The 24,067-nt window shown below is 36.9% G+C and overlaps 1 protein-coding gene across 2 annotated transcripts in view; it reads right to left on the bottom strand.

Annotated features, from left to right (window-relative positions):
• LOC150097407 (RCC1-like G exchanging factor-like protein) overlaps nucleotides 1-24,067 on the bottom strand; it is a 264,930-nt gene that overhangs the window by 115,161 nt on the left and 125,702 nt on the right. For both annotated transcript variants that reach the window (XM_090407234.1, XM_090407235.1), the window contains exon 4: nucleotides 12,166-12,291. In XM_090407234.1, the coding sequence (XP_090263360.1) occupies nucleotides 12,166-12,291 (126 nt within the window). The remainder of the gene's footprint in view (nucleotides 1-12,165; nucleotides 12,292-24,067) is intronic.

The raw sequence follows: 24,067 nt of genomic DNA, 5'->3' as shown, positions 1-24,067 counted from the left end.
TATATTTATGAATGGAAGGAATCATGACATGGAAGGAATATATTCCCTTCCCTCATCCTTCCTTTTTTTTTTTTTTTTTTTGAAGTCGGTTTTACTTGATTTTTTTTTAAAGTTTCTTAGCTTTGTTGTTTCATTTTTATAAATGATATAGATAATCCTACAAAAAACTGTTAGGAGACCACCAGAGAAATATCCTCTTTTGAATAAAAATACCCCTTTTTATCCCTTTAGGGGTGAAATTTTAAAAAACTGTTAAAACACTTTCTAAAAATTTTAAAAAGACACCTATAGGCCAAAAAGAGAATGTTATAACTCCACAAACACAGAATATGTGAAGGGTTCTATAATTCACCCCCTTTAGGAGTTGATTAGTGCAAAATCTTGAATTATGTTTTTAAAGATTTGTATGGGTAACCTTTGTAAGCAACAACCAAGTCAATATCACTTCAGACCTAAGAGATAGGCAAGGAATCCGTAAAAACATATTTTACCCCTTTTCACTTCCTTAGGGGTCAAATTTCTAAAAATCCCTTCTTAGTGGGTGCAAATGTCATGGAAGGAATATATTCCCCAATTTTCATGTTTATAGGTCCAGGGGGTTTGGACTGAGTGCTGATGAGTCAGTCAGTAAGTACATTTGTTTATATATATATATAGATGAAGGGGCTGTGTTTTATATTCTCAAATTAATTTTTCCTCTTTCTGAATGTTCACGAGGGCATAAATATGCACTATATTGTAAATTATTTTAAATTAAACTAATAAAAATTAAAGAGACATAATTCCAATAGTTTGCTGCAACTTAAACTGTAAGTGAAAGTAAGTTTAATTTTAGTACCTGAAATATTATTATTATTATTATTAGACACCTCCAGGGAGTCCAAAGACTCATCGAGGGAGAGTGTGCCAACAGCATCGAACGACTGGTCCCCTTCCAACTACTAATCGCCCTCAAACTTACTTAACTGAGCCATTAGTAGCAGAGGTTCTACCAATCGACCAACCTTTGCTGGCTACCAATTATAATTATTCAAATCATTTATTTCGATAAAGCATTTGGCAGGGTCAATTAATTCATTAAATGAGTTTTTTATATCAGTTTCTGGGATATTGTCGTGGTTACTGCCACTCGAATGTTTTCAATTGTGTGTTATATTGCTTTCCTTTCATCGGGAAATGAAGTTGGGAGAAGAGAAAGAAATCACAGAGTGCTAAATCAGGTGAATATGGCGAGTGATCCAACACACAAACTTAGTTTTTGCTCAAAAACTGCCTCACAATGTTCGAAAGATGAAATGGTGCATTATCGTGCAAAAGTGACCAGCTGCCTACATCACAATATTCATGCCATACGTGACGAATTCTCACTATCAATTGCTTCAAACCTTCGAGATAAAACTCACCATTGACCGATTGGTCAGGCGGAACGAATTCTTTGTGGATAATGCCCTTGGAATCCACATTGTTTCTATGATGCCCTTGGAATCATAGAAACAAATCAGCATTGTCTTTACTTTTGATTTCTCCATGCGAATTTTTTTCAGATGCCCCTCTTCTGGTGGTCTCCACTCAGCACTCTGGCGCTTTGTTTTGGACTCATACTCAAAACCCAACGTTTCGTCACCAGTAATGATCGTTTCAAGAAAGTTTGAGTTCTTACAAGCGGTTTTAATGAGGTCCTCGCAGTGTTCAATTTGATACATTTTTTGGTCATCAGTCACCTTGTGGGGAACAAATCGTGAATTCAATTTACAAAGGCCTGAACTCTCAGTCAAAATGTTGTGCACAGTTGATTTTGGGTATTCTTTGATGAAATCACACACTTTTTGGTTATTAACTTCACTCAGTAGATCCAGTTTTTGGATGGCCTGGCTTTTAGTCGTCCTCAAGCATCTCACGACCACTTTGAAATCGCCTAAGCCACTCGTAAACTTGAGTACAGGATAAGCATATGCTTCAAAAAGCATAGGTTACCCTATGCTTTTTGAAGCATTTGATGCATTTCGGTAAAAGGTTTATCAAGTTTAACACAAAAGTCAATCACAGTTTTCTGTTTGAAACTCATTTTAAGAGGGTTCGTCAAACCCACTGTTACTTTTGGCACTATTATAACTCGGCTTCTAATGAAACAAATGTCATAAACAGTTGTCACAACACTAATGAAGTTACCGCTTTCGACAACAAAAAGATACAACAGATGGTGCCACTAGTTTCTTCTATTTTCGAAAAGTTCAGTTTCTTTTTGGACAGAGGATGTATATAGTTATATTGCATAACTAACCATCTTAACATAAGAGGATTTCAGGAAAGAGTGATGAGTAACTTCCTTTTTTGCATCTCATCATCATCATCATCAAATTCCTGCCATGTACCCTCAAGGGGGTGTACAGGATATGATAGCACTACATGAAAAAAATTACATCATTACTAACTTCCTATCTACAATTTTCCTCCAAATCAGTCTGTTACTTGTCAAGACTCCAACATTATCAGATCTTATATTTCTATCGTCTAAGGCACTTTGTACCATATCAATCCACCTATATCTAGGTCTTCCTCTGGGTCATTTTCCTGTCAACCTGGCAGAGAACACTTGTTTTGCTAATCTATCTTCGACCATTCTGTTTAAGTGACCATACCACCTGAGATTAGCTCTGCTAACACATTCCTGGATGCTGACAATGTCAAGTTCTATCCTAATATCCTTGTTTTTAATATGATATTGCCATTAATGATATCTGTTCACGCCTATAATCTTTCTCAGGACTCTCATATCTGCGGTCTCTAGTCTTTGGTCAAGTGTTTTACTTCATCTTGATATGATATTAAAGGGTGTTTAAGGGTCAAAGCTGTATAACTGAGAGGAGACCTCAGTTACATTAGGTCACAAGCAGTTACATTAGGACTTCTGACCTAATGTCCAATCCTCACCTTCTCGCGGTGCACCCTGTTGGGTATCTACTTGGATACTGAACGAACAAGGATGGGCTGGCAATTTGGGATTTAGCCGACCAAATTGTATTCTTATTGGTTAAACCAAAATAAAAAATGATGGTACAACATGACAAAATTTCATGCCGGCTGGGGCATCGCCCGGTTAAACAAGGCCCCCGTTGTTTTCTCCAGGGAACCAGGGAGAACAGCGAAAAGTCAGCTACTGGAACAAATCTGAAAACAAACCCCAACTCGACATCACCAGAGTTAAAGATCGGTACTATCAACATAAGAAGCCTGAATGGCAAAGAAAGGGAGCTAGCGGAGGAATTAGATAAGTACCAGATCGACATTATAGGGTGACTGAAACAAAAAAAAGACAAAAACTGGTGAGATCTTTCTGAGCAATAAATACAAAATGTTATATTCAGGCAATGACAATCAAGGAAAAGATGGAGTAGAGCTCTCATAGTACCCATATATACAAAAGGAAAATAAAACTGAATGTGAGAATTACAGAGGTATTTCCCTACTGAGTGTTCCTGGGAAGATCTATGGAAGTACACTTGAGAAACGGTTGAGAAGAATTGTGGAAGAAAAGCTTGGTGAAGAACAAGCTGGATTCAGGCCAAATAGAGGCTGTCAGGATCAGATCTTCACTTTACGACAAATAGTCGAGAAAGCATGGGAATATAACAAAGATCTGTATTTAAGTTTTGTCAATTTGGAAAAGGCATACGACAAGGTGCCAAGAGAGAAGCTATTCAATACGCTGCAGTTATATGGTGTCAATGGGGCATTATATCAAGCAATACTTAGTCTTTGTTTGAGTTGTAAGTCAGCAGTTAGAATTGAAGGAAGTACAGGAAGATGGTTTAATGTTAAATCTGGTGTGAGACAAGGATGTACATTATCCCCTCTGTTATTCATTATCTATATGGATCACATTATGAAGGAAAGTGGTATTAAACATGATATCAAAATTGGAGATGTTAATGTCAGCTCTTTGCTTTATGCGGATGATTTTATCCTTCTAAATAAATCCACTACAAGTCTGCAAGATTCTCTGATTAAATTGAATAGCTGTTGTAATAGATATGGTATGAAGGTCAGCAATAAAAAGACAAAGACAATGAAAATAGGTAGAATCACCGACAATGTCAACTGTGTTGTGAATGGAGAACCTGGGGAACAAGTAAAACATTTCAGCTACTTAGGCACGATTTTTACTGAAGATGGTAAATTAAATATAGAAATAGACAACAGAATCAGCAAAGCTGGTATGGTGGGAAGTTAATTGAATAAATTTATATGGAATAAGAGAGAAATTAGTCAAAACTAAATTAGCTGTATACAAGACAGTGTTCAAACCAATTTTAACTTATGGATCTAAGTGCTGGGTCAGAAGTAAAACACTTGACAAAGACTAGAGACTGCAGATATGAGAGTCCTGAGAAAGATTCAAGGCGTGAACAGATGGCATCAATGGCAATATCATATTAAAAACGAGGATATTATGAAAGAACTTGACATTGTCAGCATTCAGGAATGCGTTAGCAGAGCTAATCTCAGGTGGTATGGTCATTTAAACAGAATGGGCGAGGAAAGATTAGCAAAACAAGTGTTCTCTGCCAGGTTGGCAGCAAAACGACCCAGAGGAAGATCAAGATATAGGTGGATTGATACGGTACAAAGTGCCTTAGATGACAGAAATATAAGATCTGATAATGTTGGAGTCTTGACAAGTAACAGACTGATTTGGAGGAAAATTGTAGATAGGAAGTTAGCAATGATTTGTTTTTTTTTCATGTAGTACTATCATATCCTGTACACCCCTTGAGGGTACATGGCAGGAATTTGATGATGATGATATGATATATTTTGTTCTGTTATAATCTGTTGTATTTCTCTTTTCATCCTTCCACGACTGACATGTAAGGAAGTTGGCTGGAATGAGCTCTCTAACAATTGACATCCTTTCTTTTAGTGTTACAAAGTGATAAGCATTCATTTTAGAAATTATGGACTTTACAGCCGTGTTATAAATAACTATTTTAATTTTCTGACATTTCGACCTTCATATTAAGGTCATCATCTGGAATATATACAAATATACAAAAACAAGCTGAGTTACATTTCACACAGTATGTTAAAGAAGCAATGATTTGATCAATGGTTATTCTATTGGCATGACCTCTAGTGAAAAAAAAAAAAAAAAAACAGATAAAATTTAAATAAGCCTGTGTAGCTCAGCGGATGTGGCGTTTGCACACCGCCGCGCTTGGCCGCACGAAGGAAGACTTGGTTTTGAGTCTAGTCGGCGACTATAGGAAATTTTTCTAAGCCTTTTTTCGACCGGTTCCCGAGTTATTCGATCTCTGGCACGGGCAAGCAGGTTTTTCTTCCCGGAAACTCGGGTTTTTCGTCCTGTAAACTCAAGAAAATCGACCGTAGAACCCATATTATTTCAGACATTAAATATATTGTGTTAGGGTTAGGGACCACGAGATGGCGGCACATTTGAGCCGTCTCTCTTCACTACGTACCGCTTAATTAGTGATAGCTTTGGGCCATCTGTCTCTGATTGGGTACCAGTGGAGATTGAACTGCCCACTCAGTCTCCAAAAGTTAGATAGGGCTAAATGGCCTCGCCTACTCCCGTATATACGGGAATAAAAAGGCGTTAGTTGATTAGTAGTTGAGTTGATAAAATTTAAATTAATTAATTCTTTAGAAACTACATCAAAGCTAAATTCTATTTAAGATAACATAAGAGAAACATTCTTTCACATAGATAGTTTTCTTACAGTAACAATGATGTCATATTTTTAACATGATAACTGTTAATATATATTAGATTTAAGATTCTGGATTATCTACAGTCCTGTTTATAGTTAACTCTTAGGGAGAAGGTTCTGAAGGTAGAATATGTGCCTTCAATATGCTTGGGATTTTTAGACCATCATTATTGTTCAGATTGGGGTGGTTGATAAGAATCTCACAGGCTTCCTTAAATTTACGTTCATACTATGCTTTGGTGTGATGTAAACAACTGGTGCTTTTCTAGTCAATTCTATGTAAAGTATTCAGGATATGATCAGAAAGGCCAGCTTCACCATAGTTATTATATTTAATGTGTCATTTATGTTCCTTTTTTCTGATAGGAATTGTGAGTACTGTTTCCCCTATATATGGTAGATTACAGGTGCAATAAATACGGTATAATCCAGGGTAGGCCAGCGCAGGGAGTGGGTCTTTGGATGAGTTGAATAAGCTTTTTAATTTTGCAGGAGATTTAAAGGTGGCTTTGAGGTTGTATTTCTGTGGTATTCTGTTTATTTTAATCTGATATCCCTTTAATGTAAGGAATGGTTATAGTTTTATTGTAGTCTGGTTTATCTTTGTTTTTTTATTGAGGTCTTATAGAGAATTTTGTTAATAGTGTTTTGGCTGTAACTATATTTTAGGAAAGTATTGTTGATAACTTTAAATTCGTCTTGTAGTGCTTGTTCATTGAAGCAAATCTTCAAAGCCCTGTTTTTTAGAGTTTTAGTGACACCTAGTTTTTGTGTTAGGTGGTGGTAGGAGTTTATGTGTATATATATTGGTCCATATGTGTCAGTTTCCTGTAAACAGTGAAGGAAAGACTGCCAGAAGGAAGACGTGTGACAAGTGTATCTAGAAACAGATGTGTGTGTGTGTTCTGTTTTGTGAACTGTATGCGTTTGTGTCATTTGTTTAGGTGGCTAAGGAAAGTGTCTAGTGTCTGGCGGCCATGGGGCCAGATCGCAAAAACATCGTCAACATATCTAAGCCAGACTTTGGGTTTAAAAGGAGAGGATTCTAGAGCATGTTGCTCAAAATGTTCCATATAAAAGTTAGCAATGGCAGGGGGGGGGGGGGGAGAATGGTGAACACATGACTGTGCCTTCTTTTTGTAGGTAGGAAGCATTTTGCTATACAAAAGAAAAGATGATTTACAACACGGTGAACCATATCCTTCAAACTAAGAAAGAAAATCTCATATCCAAATTTCATAGACTAAAAGATTGACAAAACCAACGGACATATTTGAATTTCACTGCAGTGAACATTAACAACCAACCAGAAGCAAGAAACAACAGGAGCCACCAATCACCTGCAGGTAACAGTAATGCAGTTAACCTATCCAACCATGCTTTAAACAATGGTGAACTCTTGCTACTCAGCAAAAGTCTAAACTTTGCCGTAGCATCCAGATCGATGAACAAACTGGATTTTATTTGTATTGAAAGAGCTTAAGATTCATCCCAAATACCATAGCAGATAAAATACGTTTAGAAACCGCCAACATTTTAAATATAAATTACAAGAAAACAATAACAAGCAACTTAAAGAAACATGAATTAACAGCAGTGAAATAACTAAAATCAAATCTGAACATCGTAATAACTAGAGCTGATAAAGGAAATGCCACCATTATTCTAAACTGAACTACATATTTAGAAAAAATGAATCTGCTAATCTCGGAGAATAGTACATCCCAACCTGTTAACTACAACCCAACCAACAGAATAAAAAAGAAAACAGAGAAACTACTTAAATCAATTACTAATGACCAGAAGATACAGTCAAAAAATTACTTCCGCACTATACTCGTTCACAGAGAATTTACAGTCTACCAAAGATATATAAGCAAAACACACCACTCCAGCTGATTAATCAATTAATTAATTTTGATTTTATCTGTTTTTTTTTTTTTTTTACTAGAGGTAATGCTAGTAGAATGACCACTGATCAAATCATTGTTTCTTTAACATACTGTGTGAAATGTAACTCAGCTTGTAATATTTGTATATACTCTAGATGATGACCTTAATATGAAGGTCAAAACGTCGGGAAATTAAAATAGTTATTTATAACACAATTGTCAAGTCCATAATTTCTAAAATGAATAACAACTGACATATTTAGCTTTCTTGGAAGAGCAAGATTTATTACCATGTTCTTTGTTGTCACATCAGGCACAGGTAGTAGAGACACGACACGCAGTTTGGGCATGTCCGTATTTCTGACATTTAAAGCATCGAATGCAAGACAATTCCTGGTTGGAACTAAGTGACCATTCCTACATATCAGAATGCACCTCATACATGTCATTCCCTGATCTTTAAGCTCTGATCATCTCCTTGTCAGGAACATCAAGAAGATCCCATTCTGATAGAAGAGTTCAGTGTTTTATGAGGAATACTATAACTGGTATTCTACTCACTGATGCTGCTCTCAGTAGTTTTTCATAATGTTTCTGACATGATGTTTCCAAGGATATCACCAGAATTATGTTCTGGTGATATTCTTGTGGAAATTGCTAGTCCTAAAACCTTTTGAATAAAGAATGGTGATGTCTTCCCTATTGGTTTTTCACTTGTTGCATCAATGATGAGAAACACCAGTACACTGATACTGGTGTCTTTTATTTCTTACTTCTGTTATCAAATGATATATCTATGGTTATCAGTACTTGTCGGGCCCTTTCAAGGCCACTGTAAAATTTGAGGATGAAGGATTTATGCTCAAGGGATTTTTTTGTTTGGTACCAGAGCTCTTCCCACCCACCATGGAACACACATGGATGTCCACAAACTGGCAAGCAATAAATGTACTAGGAAGTGGAATGCCAGGGTTACCTCAAATGCTATACCAGCACCACAGCAAGTCTTGGTTCATGTTGTTCCATGACCATGCGTTAGGAGACTTACTGCAACACTGTTGGCCATTGCAGGCAAGCCCACTAGCTGAATGATCCAGGCCTACCAGTATTGCTAAAGAAGAGGCCAAAGTAGTGCAAGACTGCCAGGATCCAACTTTCTGGATGTCCATGGGTTGCACCACATGGCAAACATAGCAGAAGGGCATTGGATCCCAGTGATGATGGTGGTCTGGAAGATAGTAAAAAAGACTCAAGATATGCAGAGTGAAGAATACAGGAAGAAAAGCAATGAGAAAGAAGAAGAATGAAAAGGGCTAGTGGCATCACTTAGAGGTTCTGTCCACTGCAAACAGTTGCTCCACAAGGAGAGACATTGTGTGTAGTTAGTGGATTAAGAAAGTAGTAGAGATGGCAAGTTGTGTGCAGTCGAGTAGAATAGAATGCCCTCTCTCGATGAGTCCTCTGAATTACTTGTTCTGTTTTTATAACAGTAATATCTCTACGATATGTATTGTATAATTCTCATATCACAAGAATTGTTATAAGTCAGTTAACTAGTGATATGGATCGTGTGTAGAGGCTTAAGTGCTGTGAGGACATCATGTTGGAGGCTTAATGGAATGTATACAGCACTCAGAAAGGATTAACATAGGTTTAATACTGCCTATATTTCGTCCTAGTCACTAGAACATCTTCGGGAATTACAAAAACAACTAATGTAACATGAACACAAATATCATACAATACTAAGCCCAACTACGTGGGTGACACTAAAGATTGGAGAATTGGCAATATGGTAAGTCAAAACTATGACTATCTAGGCAACTAAATAGGCTGGCCTTTTTAAAAAGATGTCGGGATACAAGAGTGATACTGAATTGAGTTAAACTAAAGGCCAATTTCCATTCCAAAAAAGCCCTCCACATACATAACCGTGCCAGCCTGGCATTACTACGCGAGCAAATCGCCTCTACTCGTGCCACCTCTCAGTGACGAACGCCACCATTGGCTCCTTACATTCAGAGCTCTCCACCGTTCTTAACCCTGAACTTTGGTCGATTCTCTCTGGCATTTCGGAAACTTCCGCACAGAAAGAATTTCAAAAAATAAAAAATAAACATGTCAAGAAATATAACAACCTGGTTAAAGACAAACCACAACCGCAAAATCAACCGCTCCAGACATTAGTAAACCTTTCTTCCAAAAGGCTTAATGATGATGCCGTCAGCACCCTATGCCTCGGCCGTAATTTTGCCATCGCACCAAAGGAAGTGCCGGTGCTTGATGTAATGTTTAACATCGAACGTGGGATCGGTCGTTTACCGTTGGAGATAGCCAACAACATCAGACTTGACATAGCCAACATCCTCGTGCCTCCAAAAAGTAACTTATCGTATTCCCAACGCACGGCTCTCCTGAAATTACACAAAGAAAAAAGTATCGTCATCACCTGAGTGGATAAGGGTCATACCACAGTCGTTCTTAATACTAGTGAATACAATCGTAAAATGAATATTATCCTCCGAGATCGCGCTACCCACATCCTGCTAGAACACGACCCCACAAAAACACAAGTTAAGAAATTAAAAATCTTACTTAAAAAAGTATCTTCCTGGCCCCCTGACATCACGAAAAAACTTAAATCTTTCCATTCCCATCCCCCCTGAATATACGGTTTACCAAAAATCCACAAACCCAATTCCCCACTTAGACCTATAGTAGATGCCACCAACGCACCTTGCTACAGACCGTCTAAACAGCTGGCCAACTCTCTGATCCCCTTCACTGGAAGGTCCACATCCTATATAAAAAACTCTACTCACTTTAAAGCCCTCATAGAAAATTTAACCCTGAATAACGCAGACATATTGGTAAGCTTTGATATCTCCTCTTTGTTTACCAATATTCCCTTAACTGACACCTTATCTCTCTTAGAAAACGTTTTTCTGTCTGACATCTTACATCTCTTTTCCTTTGCCATTAACTCTGGGTATTTTTCTTGGAAGAACAAAATCTACAAGCAGATAGAGGGAACCGCCATGGGTTCCCCCCCCTCTCACCCCCCTTGCTAATTTTTATATGGAAGATTTTGAAAAATGAGCCATAGACTCAGCCCCACTCAAACCTTCTATCTGGCAAAGATATGTAGATGATGTGTTCTCTATTTGGCCTCATGGCCCAGACACGTTAGACTCCTTCCTCAGTCATCTCAACAGCCTACATCCAAGAATCCAGTTTACTATGGAAAAGGAAAAGAATAATTGTTTACCCTTCCTAGACACCTTAGTTACATGCATGCCTAATAGTACACTTGCCTTCGCTGTGTACAGAAAACCCACCCACACAGGCAGATACATTCACAAACTCTCCCACCACCACCCCTCTCAACAATATGGCATTATTAAAACTCTTACCAAGAGAGCCCACAATCTTTGTTCCAGTGGAACCGCCCTCACTACTGAGCTTAACCACATACACAGCATTTTCCTCTCCAATGGCTACAGCGATCACAGTATCAAAAAAATAACCAGTTCCTCCCCCATTCTCCGTCCTTCTTGTCAACAAGAGTTTAAAAATGCCATCACTATACCCTACATTCATGGCACATCCGAAAAAAATAGCAAAGATTCTAAAAAAGTACAACCTACACACAGCATATAAGCCCCACCACAAACTTGCTATCCTTATCCGTTCTACTAAAGATCAGCTCCCTCCTCTCTCTCTGCCTGGAGTTTACAAAGTACCCTGTTCCTGTAAGCTGGCATACTTTGGAGAGACAGGCAGATCAGCATCCATCCGCCTGGAGGAACACAAGTCTTACATCTGTAAACACAACTATGGTCAGTCAGGCTTGGCTGACCATGTCTTGGACACCATCCACAGGGTCTCTTGGAAAAACCACCATGCTCCACCACAGCAAATTCAAGAAAGAGAGACTATTCTTAGGAGCAGCAGCTCTCAGAAATCAACCAAATCTTAATAAATACGGTTGCATTAAACTTCCGAAGATTTGGGAAACACTCATCGCCAGAGGTCCCACCTTACATTCAAGGCCACCTACAACCGCCCTTTGTGGGCGCTCCACCTAGATAGGACTTTAGTGTCACCCACGTGGTTGGGCTTAGTATTGTATGATATTTGTGTTCATGTTACATTAGTTGTTTTTGTAATCCCCGAAGATGTACTAGTGACTAGGATTAAATATAGGAAGTATTAAACCTATGTTAATCCTTTCTGAGTGCTGTATACATTCCATTAAGCCTCCAACATAGTGATATGGAAGTTATATATTTCTTCGTATTCTCTTAATGAAATTGGTTCTCTTTTTTTTTTTAAATAGTTAACACTGAGAAAAAGAAATATCAATTACAATTCCAAATCTTCCTCAGTATCCTTGTTCCAATTGCTAAAAGTACTTCATTTTTTGCACACATATTTTAACACATTTTCTGATATATGAACTATGAGAAATATCAACTAGGGATAAAAAAAATACATATATAAAGAGAATATTCCTTATTCATAAATAATTCAATACTTACATCCCTCCTTATCAGTCAAAATTATTGTATGTGATCTCCCACAAGCAACTCTGACAACTCTGGTGGAGTTATTCAAAAGAGGAAGGGAAATGGGAACAGGTGCTGCTAGAACGCTTAGTGGATGGCCTGTAACAAAAATATGAAATTATGCTGGAATGTTAATTTAGTATTTGTCTGAGGAAAGAATGGGTTAGTTTTATGTACCCTGAAATAGGATGGTCAAAAACTAAAAAACAGAATGATAGTGACTTGCTGAGTGCAATCTATTTTAATTTGAAACAGAAGGATAAATCATTTAAAAATACTTAAAATACAAAAACAAAAAAAATTAAAATGAAAAAAAATTAAATCACGTATAAAATTTTAAAATATTCATTTCCATTATTCTTTTACACAGTTTTATATTTATATATAACTTTACTAAGGTATGCTGTTTGTTTTTATTTAGAAAAACTTCTGTCGACTATCATTCTTTAGCATGTGTTTTTGTTTTAATTTTTAAACCAACAACAGTAAAACAGGTCAATCTCAAAATGGTAAAGTATTTCAGCTTATTATTTTTCCCTTAAAACACAAGGTGCTGCCACATTTTATTTTTTCAGAACTTCTCACTTTGTAAATAATTTAAATTTGTAGATGTAATTTGTGTGTGTGTGTGTGTGTGAGAGAGAGAGAGAAGATTTAAAATATACATAAAAATGGTGTTTTACTCAAGAGAAAAAGAAAAGCTATGTGTTGAATATTATGCACTTTTTTTATATTTTTGCAATCTTTATTTTGATGCATGCCACATCACATTCATAAATCAGTAAACTCAACATTTCTTATCAACAAATGAAATGTCATGCATGATTTGAACATGAGCGGTTCCAGTTCCCAAAAATAATAAAGCACTCAGTGGTGCCCAATTTGAATCAATATTTATGAAAATAAACTTCGCAAGAGCAAATTGTCTCCTGATTTCAGTTAATTGACTGACATCTTTAAAAGGCGTTACAAATACCAAAACCAAGTTTTGCCTCATATTTTTGGAAAAATTCCTGGAGAAAATAAGTGCCACTCTTCTCGTTAATTAACACTAGAGCAGTGAAATGGTGTACAATGCATCAGTATTCTGAAAAGTTATTTTAAAACAAAGTTTTTGTTTTTAAAAATTTTCAAAAATTCTTTTCATTTCAAGTAGATTTCATCTAATTGTTCATCTGTAATTACTCCAGCTGCCCATTTCCTTTCTATCCAATTTATCCTTCACACTCTAGATATGCACTCCATCACTGTCAAATATTTTTTCACTAACTTCCAAGTGTTACCAACTACCTTCACTTTTGCTACCATTTTCCAATAAATTTAGGCAATGGTGTTGTTTCCACCAAATAGTCTGTGACCATACATACTTAGCCAGCCGCTATGCTCTTCATTGTGAACATTATTGTACCCCTCTTTAAACAAATGATACCATCTGCTGTAGTAGACATCTCTTAAATTTATTCTTTCACATCTTTTAGTTCCACATATGTGTGTGTGTGTGTATATATATCTTTATTTTCCCTGAGACTCCCTCATGTTTATTTGAGACAAATAAACATGAGGGAGTCTCAAATCAAAACCATATCACACTCACCAACACAGAGCAAAGGCAACACCTCATTCATAATCATCCTTCAATATTATTAACACATCAAAACATTTGATCTTCACGTGACTTCAAAATCACAAGCTATATATTAAGTAGTTATCTCTTAGTAATTCAAAAAAAAAAAAAAGTCAACTCTCACTAGAACAAATACCATTATAATAAACTCACTCACATTATACGAGGCATGTCCAAAGAGTAAGGTCCATTCAGAATTTACTACCAAACGAGATATGGGAGAGGGATCAGGCATACATGGTAGCATAGTGATTCATTAACTAGCTGTTGATGATTTTACTTTTATTCCATTATGATTTGTTGTCTTCTACAAATATTTTATAATGAGTGCTGTGATAAAAAAAAATCCTGCCAGTTGAGAGGTTTGTTGTGTGATACAGTTTTTGTTGGCAGAAAACAATAGTCCTGCAGAAATTCACTGAGAACTGTGTAAGGTTTGGGCCTAATGTAATGAGTGACAGTAAGGTTATGCAATGATATCATTTGTTTAAAGAAGGGTGCAATAATGTTCACGATGAAGAGCACAGTGGCTGTCCAAGTGTGGTGACAGACTATTTGGAGGAAACAACACCATTGCCTAAAATTATTGTCACTCATTAGGTTAGACCCATAAACCTTACACATCAGTGGTAAAATTTTGCAGCACTATTGTTTTCTGCCAACAAAAACCATATCACACCATGAACCTCGCAACTAGCAGGATTTTTTATCCCAGTACTCATTATAAATCATTCATAGAAGACTACAAATGATAATGGAATAAAAGTAAAATCTATGCTACCACACATAGATTTGCAACTAAATAAATTTGCATGTGCAACTCCTCTCCCATATCTTATTTGGTGATAAATTCTGAACAGACCTTACTTACTGGACGCACCTCGTAACAAACCACTGAAAAGTCTCCTGACAGCTCCATAGGTGCAATGCTATTATAAAGAAAATTCCTTATAGCAAAATATCCACTATAACTGCATATTATACAAGTCTATAATGAGAGCTGACTGACATACCACATCTTTACATTCTCACTTGCTGTTTTGAGAGTGAATGGAAATTTCAAAGTGGAATATCAGTAAGAAAGACCATATTTTCACAGAAAGGAATCTGAGGACTGTATCACATATTGTCACACAGTCTAGCAAGAAAGTTGAATTGTAATTAGCCAAGAAATGAGCACTAGATTGCAAAGGGTAGTTTCATATTGTTTACTGTTCATACTCATGGAATACACTGAATTTCCAGGTGAGCTACACCAAATGCTCTCAAACCAGACTTCACTCCCACTTTCTGATTCTCCACTCAGAGTATACATAACTACTTTTCTCATTACCAATACTCTTCCCTGCCACTTTCATATTTGATAATAGTCTTTCATATTTAAACTTGCTGTGGTATATTACTGTGGCTTTCTTCCACCTTATTATTATTATTATTGAGGCCTCCATGGAGTCAAAAGACTCATCGTGGGAGGTCCTTCCTAAAAAACACAAAGTCTATCAAGACTCATCGAAGGGAGACCCCCCCCCCCACCTAAGAAACACAAAGTCTATCATACCACTCCTTGAACTCACTGACTGTTTTTGCTCTCACCACTCCATCAGGCAATGCATTCCACGGTTCAACCACCCTCCATGCAAAGAAACCACTCCTCACCCTCTTGCTCACAGTTTCCTTTCGTAACTTCCAGGGATGGCCTCTTGTCATCACTCCTTCCTGCTGTTCAACCAAGCGAAAGAACTCCCCAGTGTCAACCCTGTAACCACCTCTCAACAGTTTAAAAGTCTCAATGATATCACCTCTCCTTCTTCTATCCACCAAACTCTGCAGTCCACATTCCCTCAGATGATCCTCATAACTATCATTGTACAGTCCTGAAACCATCTTCGTTATCCGCCTTTGTACCCTTTCCACAGTTAATCTGTGGCAAGTATCCAGAGCATGATCTGCAAGCCCAGAGTGGCTGTACTGGTGAAATCAGATGTAGTCCTTGTGTTCTGAGATTTTGATATTTGCTGTCCTACCAGTTTGGCCAAAATAGGACAATTTACAGCTGCAAGGGACCTGGTATAAGCCAGGTCTAGGGGAAGCGGTTGGTCTTTAGTGGAGCAGATAAGGGATGCCAATTTTCTATATGGTCTGTAACAAGAGGTCAAGTCATATTTTTTTAGGATTTTGTTGATTTTTTCTGAGGCGCCTCGGATGTAAGGAATGGCGATGGATTTAGAGTAATCTTTTTTGTGAAGGGGGGGGAGGGGGGGTTGTGGATTACTAGTTTTAGTATTTTTTGGATTTTTTTTGGGGGGGGGGTAGCCATTGGCTGAGAAAGTGTTAAGGATGTGATTTAGTTCAGTGGTTAGGACTTTGTCATTTGAACAGAATATGAAAATTTTAGCTTCCTAGCTTCGTTTCTCATTTGCTGTTGTGCAGTACTTGTGTGCAGGTGTCTTTATCTTAAGTTCCCATGAAGATGGCATATTGGAAATATTGGAAAGTATATATTAAAGTTTGATTTAATTTATATGGCCAGTGTAGAAAACCTTACACTCCAACATACTGACATAATGGTCAGTTTTGACGTCTCCTCCTTATTCACAAATGTCCCCCTCAAAGAAACCTTAGAGCTAATCCAAGCTAAATTTCCGCCTGATATCTCAGCCCTATTTCAGTTCACAATAAACTCATGCTATTTCGTTTGGCAAGAAAAATTCTACAAAAAGATAGAGGGGACAGTCATGGGTTCACCACTTTCCCCACCCTTGGCCAACTTCTTTATAGAGACTTTTGAAGAGAAAGCCTTAAACTCTGCCCCACAAAAACCTACCAAATGGCTTCACTACATTGATGTGTGTTCGCTATTTGGCCACATGGCTCGGATATACTCCTCTCCTTCTTAACACACTTAAACAACCAACACCCCAGAATCAAATTCACCCTAGAAAAAGAGGAAAACAATAGCCTCCCCTTCCTAGACACACTAGTCACCCGCCAACCTGATGGAACCTTGGTTTTCTCAGTTTATAGAAAATCCACCCATACAGGCAGATACATTCACCAACAATCCTCCCATCCCTCACAACAATATGGAGTTATTAAGACACTATTCAACAGGGCTAAATGAATCTGTTCAAATGACAAAGCCCTAACCACTGAACTAAATCACATCCTTAACACTTTCTCAGCCAAGGGCTATCCCCCCCCCCCAAAAAAAAAATCCAAAAAATACTAAAACCAGTAATCCACAACCTCCTCCCCCCCCTTCACAAAAAAAAATTACTCTAAATCCATCACCATTCCCTACATCCGAGGCACCTCGGAAAAAATCAACAAAATCCTAAAAAAACATGACTTGACCTATTGTTACAGACGACATAGAAAATTGGCATCCCTTATCCGCTACACTAAAGACCAACCACTTCACCTAGACCGACCTGGTATACACCAGGTCGGTCTAGGTGAAGTGGTTGGTCTTTATATGGCAATATACAATAGCCAATAGGATAATTTACAGCTTGCAGCTGTAAATTGTCCTATTTTGGCCAAACAGGCAGGACAGCAAATATCAGAATCTCAGAACACAAGGACTATATCCAATTTCACCAGTACAGCCACTCTGGGCTTGCAGACCATGCTCTGGATACTCGCCACAGAATAAGGTGGAAGGTCACAGTAATACACCACAGCAAGTTCAAATATGGAATTAGCCTCAGCCCTTAGGAACATGCCAAACCTCAACAAATTTGGATGCATGAGACTGCCCCAAATTTGGTAAACATACATCAGGAGAACTTCAGCCCAAAGCCAAGAACACCTAATATAGCCTGCTAGGGGGCACCATCAGGACTTTAGGAAAATGGTAGCTTCCTTGCTTTGTCTGTCATTTGCTGTTGTGTAGTGCTTGCGTGCACATGTCTTTATCTTAAGTTCCCTTGAAGACGGCAATGTGACGTTGCCGAAATATTGGAAAGTATATATATTAAAGTTTGATTTAATTTATATTCTAGTATACGCTGTCAATTCCTTAAGTATTTAATAATCTATTTCTATTCATACCAGGATGGTACCTATGGTTAGCTACATTTCACTAATGATAATAAATTCTGGACAAGCTAATATTTTAAACTAAATATTTTTATTATTAAAATGAAAAGAAATAGCATACAAATTCATTACTTTAGAATAATGCATTATTTTGTTTTAATGAGAAAAACTGGTTGATGTTCTTAAAGTGGAACATGCCACTCACCAGCCTCATAGTAGAGTGAATAGTGTTCCTACTCTTCAAGCAGACAGTGAAACACTAAAGGCTTCAATGTTTCACTGTCTGGCATAAGACCACCACTACCTTGCTATCAGTGGTCTAAAGGGGTTTGAAAAGATTATTTTTTGTATAACCTGGAAACAATGCTGTAGAGATAATAAAGTAGTTATCTCTAGAGCAGGTTTCTGGATTATGCAACAAATAAATAAATAAATATATATATATATATAAACTTTGGCCCACTCACAGTACTAATGGACCATAGGTTTAAAATTTTTTGTGGTGGAAATCACATAAAAAAATTTAATAATAATAGTAATAAAAATTTTGCAGAAAGAATGGTGCAATTGCTATACCATAAAATTCCCCAAATTAGGGAAGAGGAAGAAGTCTTATGGATCCAAGTCTCTAGGAAAGGGAGAAAGAGAATACACATTTTGGGATCTCAAGAATCCAAAAATCACAGTCATCATCATGTAGAATGAAAAGTATTTTGAGAAAATAATCATTAGGAACTATTTATGCAGTAGTTGCATCAACTGATTTATATATTAATCCTCCTTAGGATTAATATATAAATTAGAGTGGGGACACTATTCACTCTACTATGAGGCTGGTGATTACTAAAATTAAAGAAAACAATTAAAGTATTGAACTGCAGCAAGTAACTAATAACATAACTTAAAAATAGTTTAAATTATACATAGGGTCAAAACTACAATTATCCACCCTCTTTATTATTATTATTGTTCCGGGAAACTCCAAGGAGTCGACAGACTCATCGAGGGAGGCCCTAACATCATGTCAAGAACAACTATTCAACATTCACACAGTATCTATCATACCATGCCTTGAACTCATTCACGGTCGTAGCACCCACAACAGACTCTGGAAGCTTATTCCACTCATTCACCACTCTCCAAGTAAAAAACCTAGCTCTAACACCCTTGTCAACCACGCTCTTGCCCAGCTTCCATGCATGGCCCCTAGTCCTCCCACCACCAGTCATATTTTCAAAAATATCTTCTGGATCAATCTTATAAAAACCCTTCAGTAATTTGAATGTCTCAATCATATCACCCCTCCTTCGCCTATCGTCCAATTTCTGCAACCCACAAATCCTCAACCTATTCTCATAAGGTTCATTCCACAGACCTGCTATTATCTTGGTCACTCGTCTCTGGACCCTCTCCACTTCCTCCCCATCACGAAGAAACCCTGGTGCCCATAACTGGGCACAGAAGTCCAGATGGGGTCTTATCAAGGCTCGATACAGAGGAACAACAACTTGTTTGTCTCTGCATGTTAAAGTATTTTTCAGAAGCCAAGTGATTTGGTGAGCTGTTTTAGTCACTTTTGCAATGTGCCCCCTAAACTTCAACTCCCTATCCATCAACACTCCCAAATCCCTGGCCTCATCAATCTCCTGGAGTACGGTTCCATCGATGCGATATACTGCTGCTATTCTTTTTAACCCAAAGTGCATAACCTTACACTTTGCCACATTAAATTGACATCCATTTTTCCTAGCCCAGTCCTCCAAACTATCCAAATCATCCTGTAAAATTTTGACATCCTGTGCACTCACATATATAATTTAATTAATCCACACTATACAGAAAACGATTAAGGAGACTCCAAAATCAATGTCAAAAAGCAGCAATATTGTGGGATTAAAAAAAAAAGACTAAAAAAGAATAAATCCAGCATAAGTCAGCAAGATTCCCTGACTAAATTAAATAAAGACTGAATGATATAATCACGTAATCACAAGAAAGATATTTATTTAACCAAATATTTCGGTCTGGAAATAGCAGACCATCGTCGGTGGTATTACAAGAACAGTTTAAAAAATATACAAGCTAGAATACTAACAATAGATCGTTGAAATTAGAACATGCCGCGTGATGTTATATCACTAAGTATGAAACGAAATATTTTGAAGTAGAAACATGATTGAATTTGCTATTAAAAAAAAAAAAAAAAAAAAAAAAAAAAAATTAATGAGTAATCTTGATTAGGCTTTCCCAGATTTTTGATATAGATATGCAGTCATTACGATTCAGGTTGGGATGATGGAGCAAGGCCTCCACGCTTTCCTTGAACAAACGTTCGAACCTGTAACGGGATCTATGTAAGAGGCGCGTCTTGGACCAAAGGATGCTGTGGTCAGTTTCAATCCCGTGTTGAGCCAAACCAGACTTTTCAGGTTTATTGTGAAGAATGGATGATTGATGTTCTTGGATTCTTTTTTCAAGAGAACGTCCAGTCTGTCCAAAGTAAGAGAGATCACAGTTGCAAGGAATTTGATAAACTCCAGGAAGAGATAAAGTTGAGCGTTTGTCTTTAGGAGAAGGAAAATGAGAAGACAATTTGTTAATAGGAGAATACGTAGCTGTTAAATCATATTTCTTCAAAATTCTTGCGATAGGTTCTGAAATACCGGAGATATAAGGAATAGGTACTCGACGTATTGAATCTTTGTTGTTTTGTGGAGGATTATAAGATGTAAGAAGACGTTGAATACTTTTTTCAGAAAAGCCATTGAGTTTCATGTGTTGCTGGATAGTAGAAAGTTCTTTCTGTAGATAATCAAAAGTAGAACAATTAGTTTTGGCTCTTTTGATGAGACATTTTATAATTCCTGTTTTATGACATGGATGATGGGCTGATTCTTTCAGAATATAACGACCTGTGAATGTTGGTTTCCTGTATACTGTAGTTGTAAGAATATTTGAAGATGATCGGATGAGGAGAACGTCTAAAAAAGACAAACGCTCAACTTTATCTCTTCCTGGAGTTTATCAAATTCCTTGCAACTGTGATCTCTCTTACTTTGGACAGACTGGACGTTCTCTTGAAAAAAGAATCCAAGAACATCAATCATCCATTCTTCACAATAAACCTGAAAAGTCTGGTTTGGCTCAACACGGGATTGAAACTGACCACAGCATCCTTTGGTCCAAGACGCGCCTCTTACATAGATCCCGTTACAGGTTCGAACGTTTGTTCAAGGAAAGCGTGGAGGCCTTGCTCCATCATCCCAACCTGAATCGTAATGACTGCATATCTATATCAAAAATCTGGGAAAGCCTAATCAAGATTACTCATTAATTTTTTTTTTTTTTTTTTTTTTTTTTTTTTTTTTTTTAATAGCAAATTCAATCATGTTTCTACTTCAAAATATTTCGTTTCATACTTAGTGATATAACATCACGCAGCATGTTCTAATTTCAACGATCTATTGTTAGTATTCTAGCTTGTATATTTTTTAAACTGTTCTTGTAATACCACCGACGATGGTCTGCTATTTCCAGACCGAAATATTTGGTTAAATAAATATCTTTCTTGTGATTACGTGATTATATCATTCAGTCTTATGTCGCAAGTATCCTTAAAACAATAAATTAAATAAATGCTGTAATAATGGTATGAAAATCGGCAATAAAAAGACAAAGACAATGAAAACAGGCAGAAACATGAACTGCATCCTGAATGGTGAACCTATATATTCACCATTCAGGTGAATATATAGGTTCACCGTATAGGTGAATAATGAATGGTGTGCCTAAATATTCAGCTATTTAGGCACAATAATTAGTGAAGATGGTAAATTAAATATGAAAATAGACAACAAAATCAACAAAGCCAGTATGGTAGGAAGTCAACTGAATAAATTTATATGGAATAAATAGAAATTAGTTAAAACACTAAATTAGCTGTATACAAGACAGTGTTCAAACCAATTTTAACTTATGGATTCGAGAGCTGGGTAAGAAATAAAACACTTGATCAAACACTAGAGACCTCTTATGTGAGAGTTCTGATAAAGATTAGTGGAGTGAAGAGATGACCTCAATGGCAATAGCACATCAAAATTGAGGATATTAGGAAAGAATTCACCATTGTTAACATTCAGGAATGTGTTAGTAGAGCTAATTTCAGGTGAATATGGTCACTTAAACAGAATGGGAGAGGAAAAAGTAGCAAAACAAGTGTTCTTTGCAAGTTTGGCAGGAAAAAGACCAGAGGAAGATCAAGATGTAGTGGATTGATACAGTAAAATTGATACCTTAAAAGACAGAAATATAAGATCTGATAATATTGGAATCTTGACAGATAACAGGTTAATTTTGAAGAAATCAGTGATCAGAAGTTAGTAATGGTGTAATTTTTTCATGCAGTACTATTATAATTATCCTGCACACCTCCTGAGTGAGCATATCAGGAATTTGATGATGATGATGAAAAAAGACTGATAGAGCATGAATTGCTTAGCAGACATCTGACAAGGGCTGCACAACTTCACTATACTAAGAGAACGGTAAAACTGAAACGGATGAGCAGCTAGATCAGGCAAGAGATGTGAAAAGTGTCTTGCAGTTTGGAATAATAATAGCAATACATCTACACCACTAATTTTCTTGAAACAGATGATCCAGCACCTCCTTTAGTCTAGACAAGATTATGATGGTGCAACTGAAATTCCTGTGACTACCTGCCACAGGTGGCAGTGCATGTGTGCAGGCTTGCTTACTTATTTACATCCGTACTTAATTTTGATGCGGTTTGAATCCCTCTGTGGGATTCAAACCACATCACAAACCACATGGATGTTTGTGATGGGAGATGAATTTCATTGCCCGGTGTGAGACCACCATCCCACTTACTGGAGGCTTGAAGTTGCTTGAAAACGTTCCATGTTTAGTCCCTAGAGCAGATTCCAGACTATGTAGAAATAAATGAAAAATACAAAAAATATATAAAACTGATAAAATAGAAAAACATTCCTTAACCCACCCACAGTATAAAATTTACTAGAAGTTTACAAATAACCTTTCATGGGTAGGAACAACATAAAAAAAAAAAAAAAAAATTAACCCTAGATAGGGTTTTGAAGCATGGGACAGTTCACAGTAGTGGTGGTTGTGGTGTCAAGCAACAGATCCACTTTCACTGTATCATTTATACTAATGGATTTTGTTTCACTTAATTCACATTTAATTTACACCGAATATTTAAGTTTCTAGCAGTCAATAGTGCTTTAAAGACATGGGAAAGGTGTAATTGGTGTAAAAGGTGGGTCAGAGGTGTACTAATGAATTATTATTATATGACCTCTGGGTCTGGCAAAATGGCTAATCCAGCCAAAAAAAAAACTCTGAGACAAAAAAGTTTGGAAATATTGGGTGATATAACAATTCAATTCCTAAGCTGTGTTTACAAATAGGACAAAACATATATATCATAAAGCTTCATCAGACCTATGTTTATCACACTATGTTTATCCTTAGCAAATCAGACTCCGTGTGCCTTGACTTACATTACATTCTTCCGAATAGTGGGAACGATAGCAGCAACATGCTCTTTGTATCAGCATGGTTATATATATTGTGCAAATTGCATAGAAGAAATCTTATTTCTTATTCCATTCTCAATCAAATGGAGAGATTCAGGATAAAGTTGTTATAAACCTTTCCAACTGACAATTTGGTATGGATGTTTGAACGTTGGATATCTTGAATGGATGTCTAAAGCTAATAAATAATTAATAATTAATATTTGCTTGCCTACTAGTGTGCAAACAGGCAAACACAATGAATTGCAATGATGAGCTCTTAGAGTCCTAACTGGCACCCTCTCCCAGATTTTTGGCAATGTGATGCAGCCAAATTTGTTTAAGTTTGGAGAATGTTGTATTGCATAGTGGTGGATTCCAGAAATGGTCTCTCTCTCTCTCTCTCTGATTAGAATCTATTTCTGTATAGGAGGGAGATTTTCTTCCATTGCATTCTGTGATCCGTATCTATGGCATGGTCTGCAACCTCAAAATGACTGTGGTGTAGATGAAGGATGTATTTTTCATGTTTTCCCAGACAGATGTTGGCAGTTCTTCCTGTCTTTCCAAAGTATTGAAGCTTGCAGGAGAAAGGGATACTGCAGGCCTCAGGATGATTCTAATGAAAAAGATCTTTATACGAGTAAAGATC

The sequence above is a fragment of the Typopeltis vanoorti genome, chromosome 17, assembly GCF_054136105.1.
Source record: "Typopeltis vanoorti isolate ZY-2024b chromosome 17, IOZ_Tvanoo_1.0, whole genome shotgun sequence".
NCBI classification, from domain to species: domain Eukaryota; kingdom Metazoa; phylum Arthropoda; class Arachnida; order Uropygi; family Thelyphonidae; genus Typopeltis; species Typopeltis vanoorti.
This window is presented reverse-complemented; position numbering and strand designations above follow the sequence as displayed.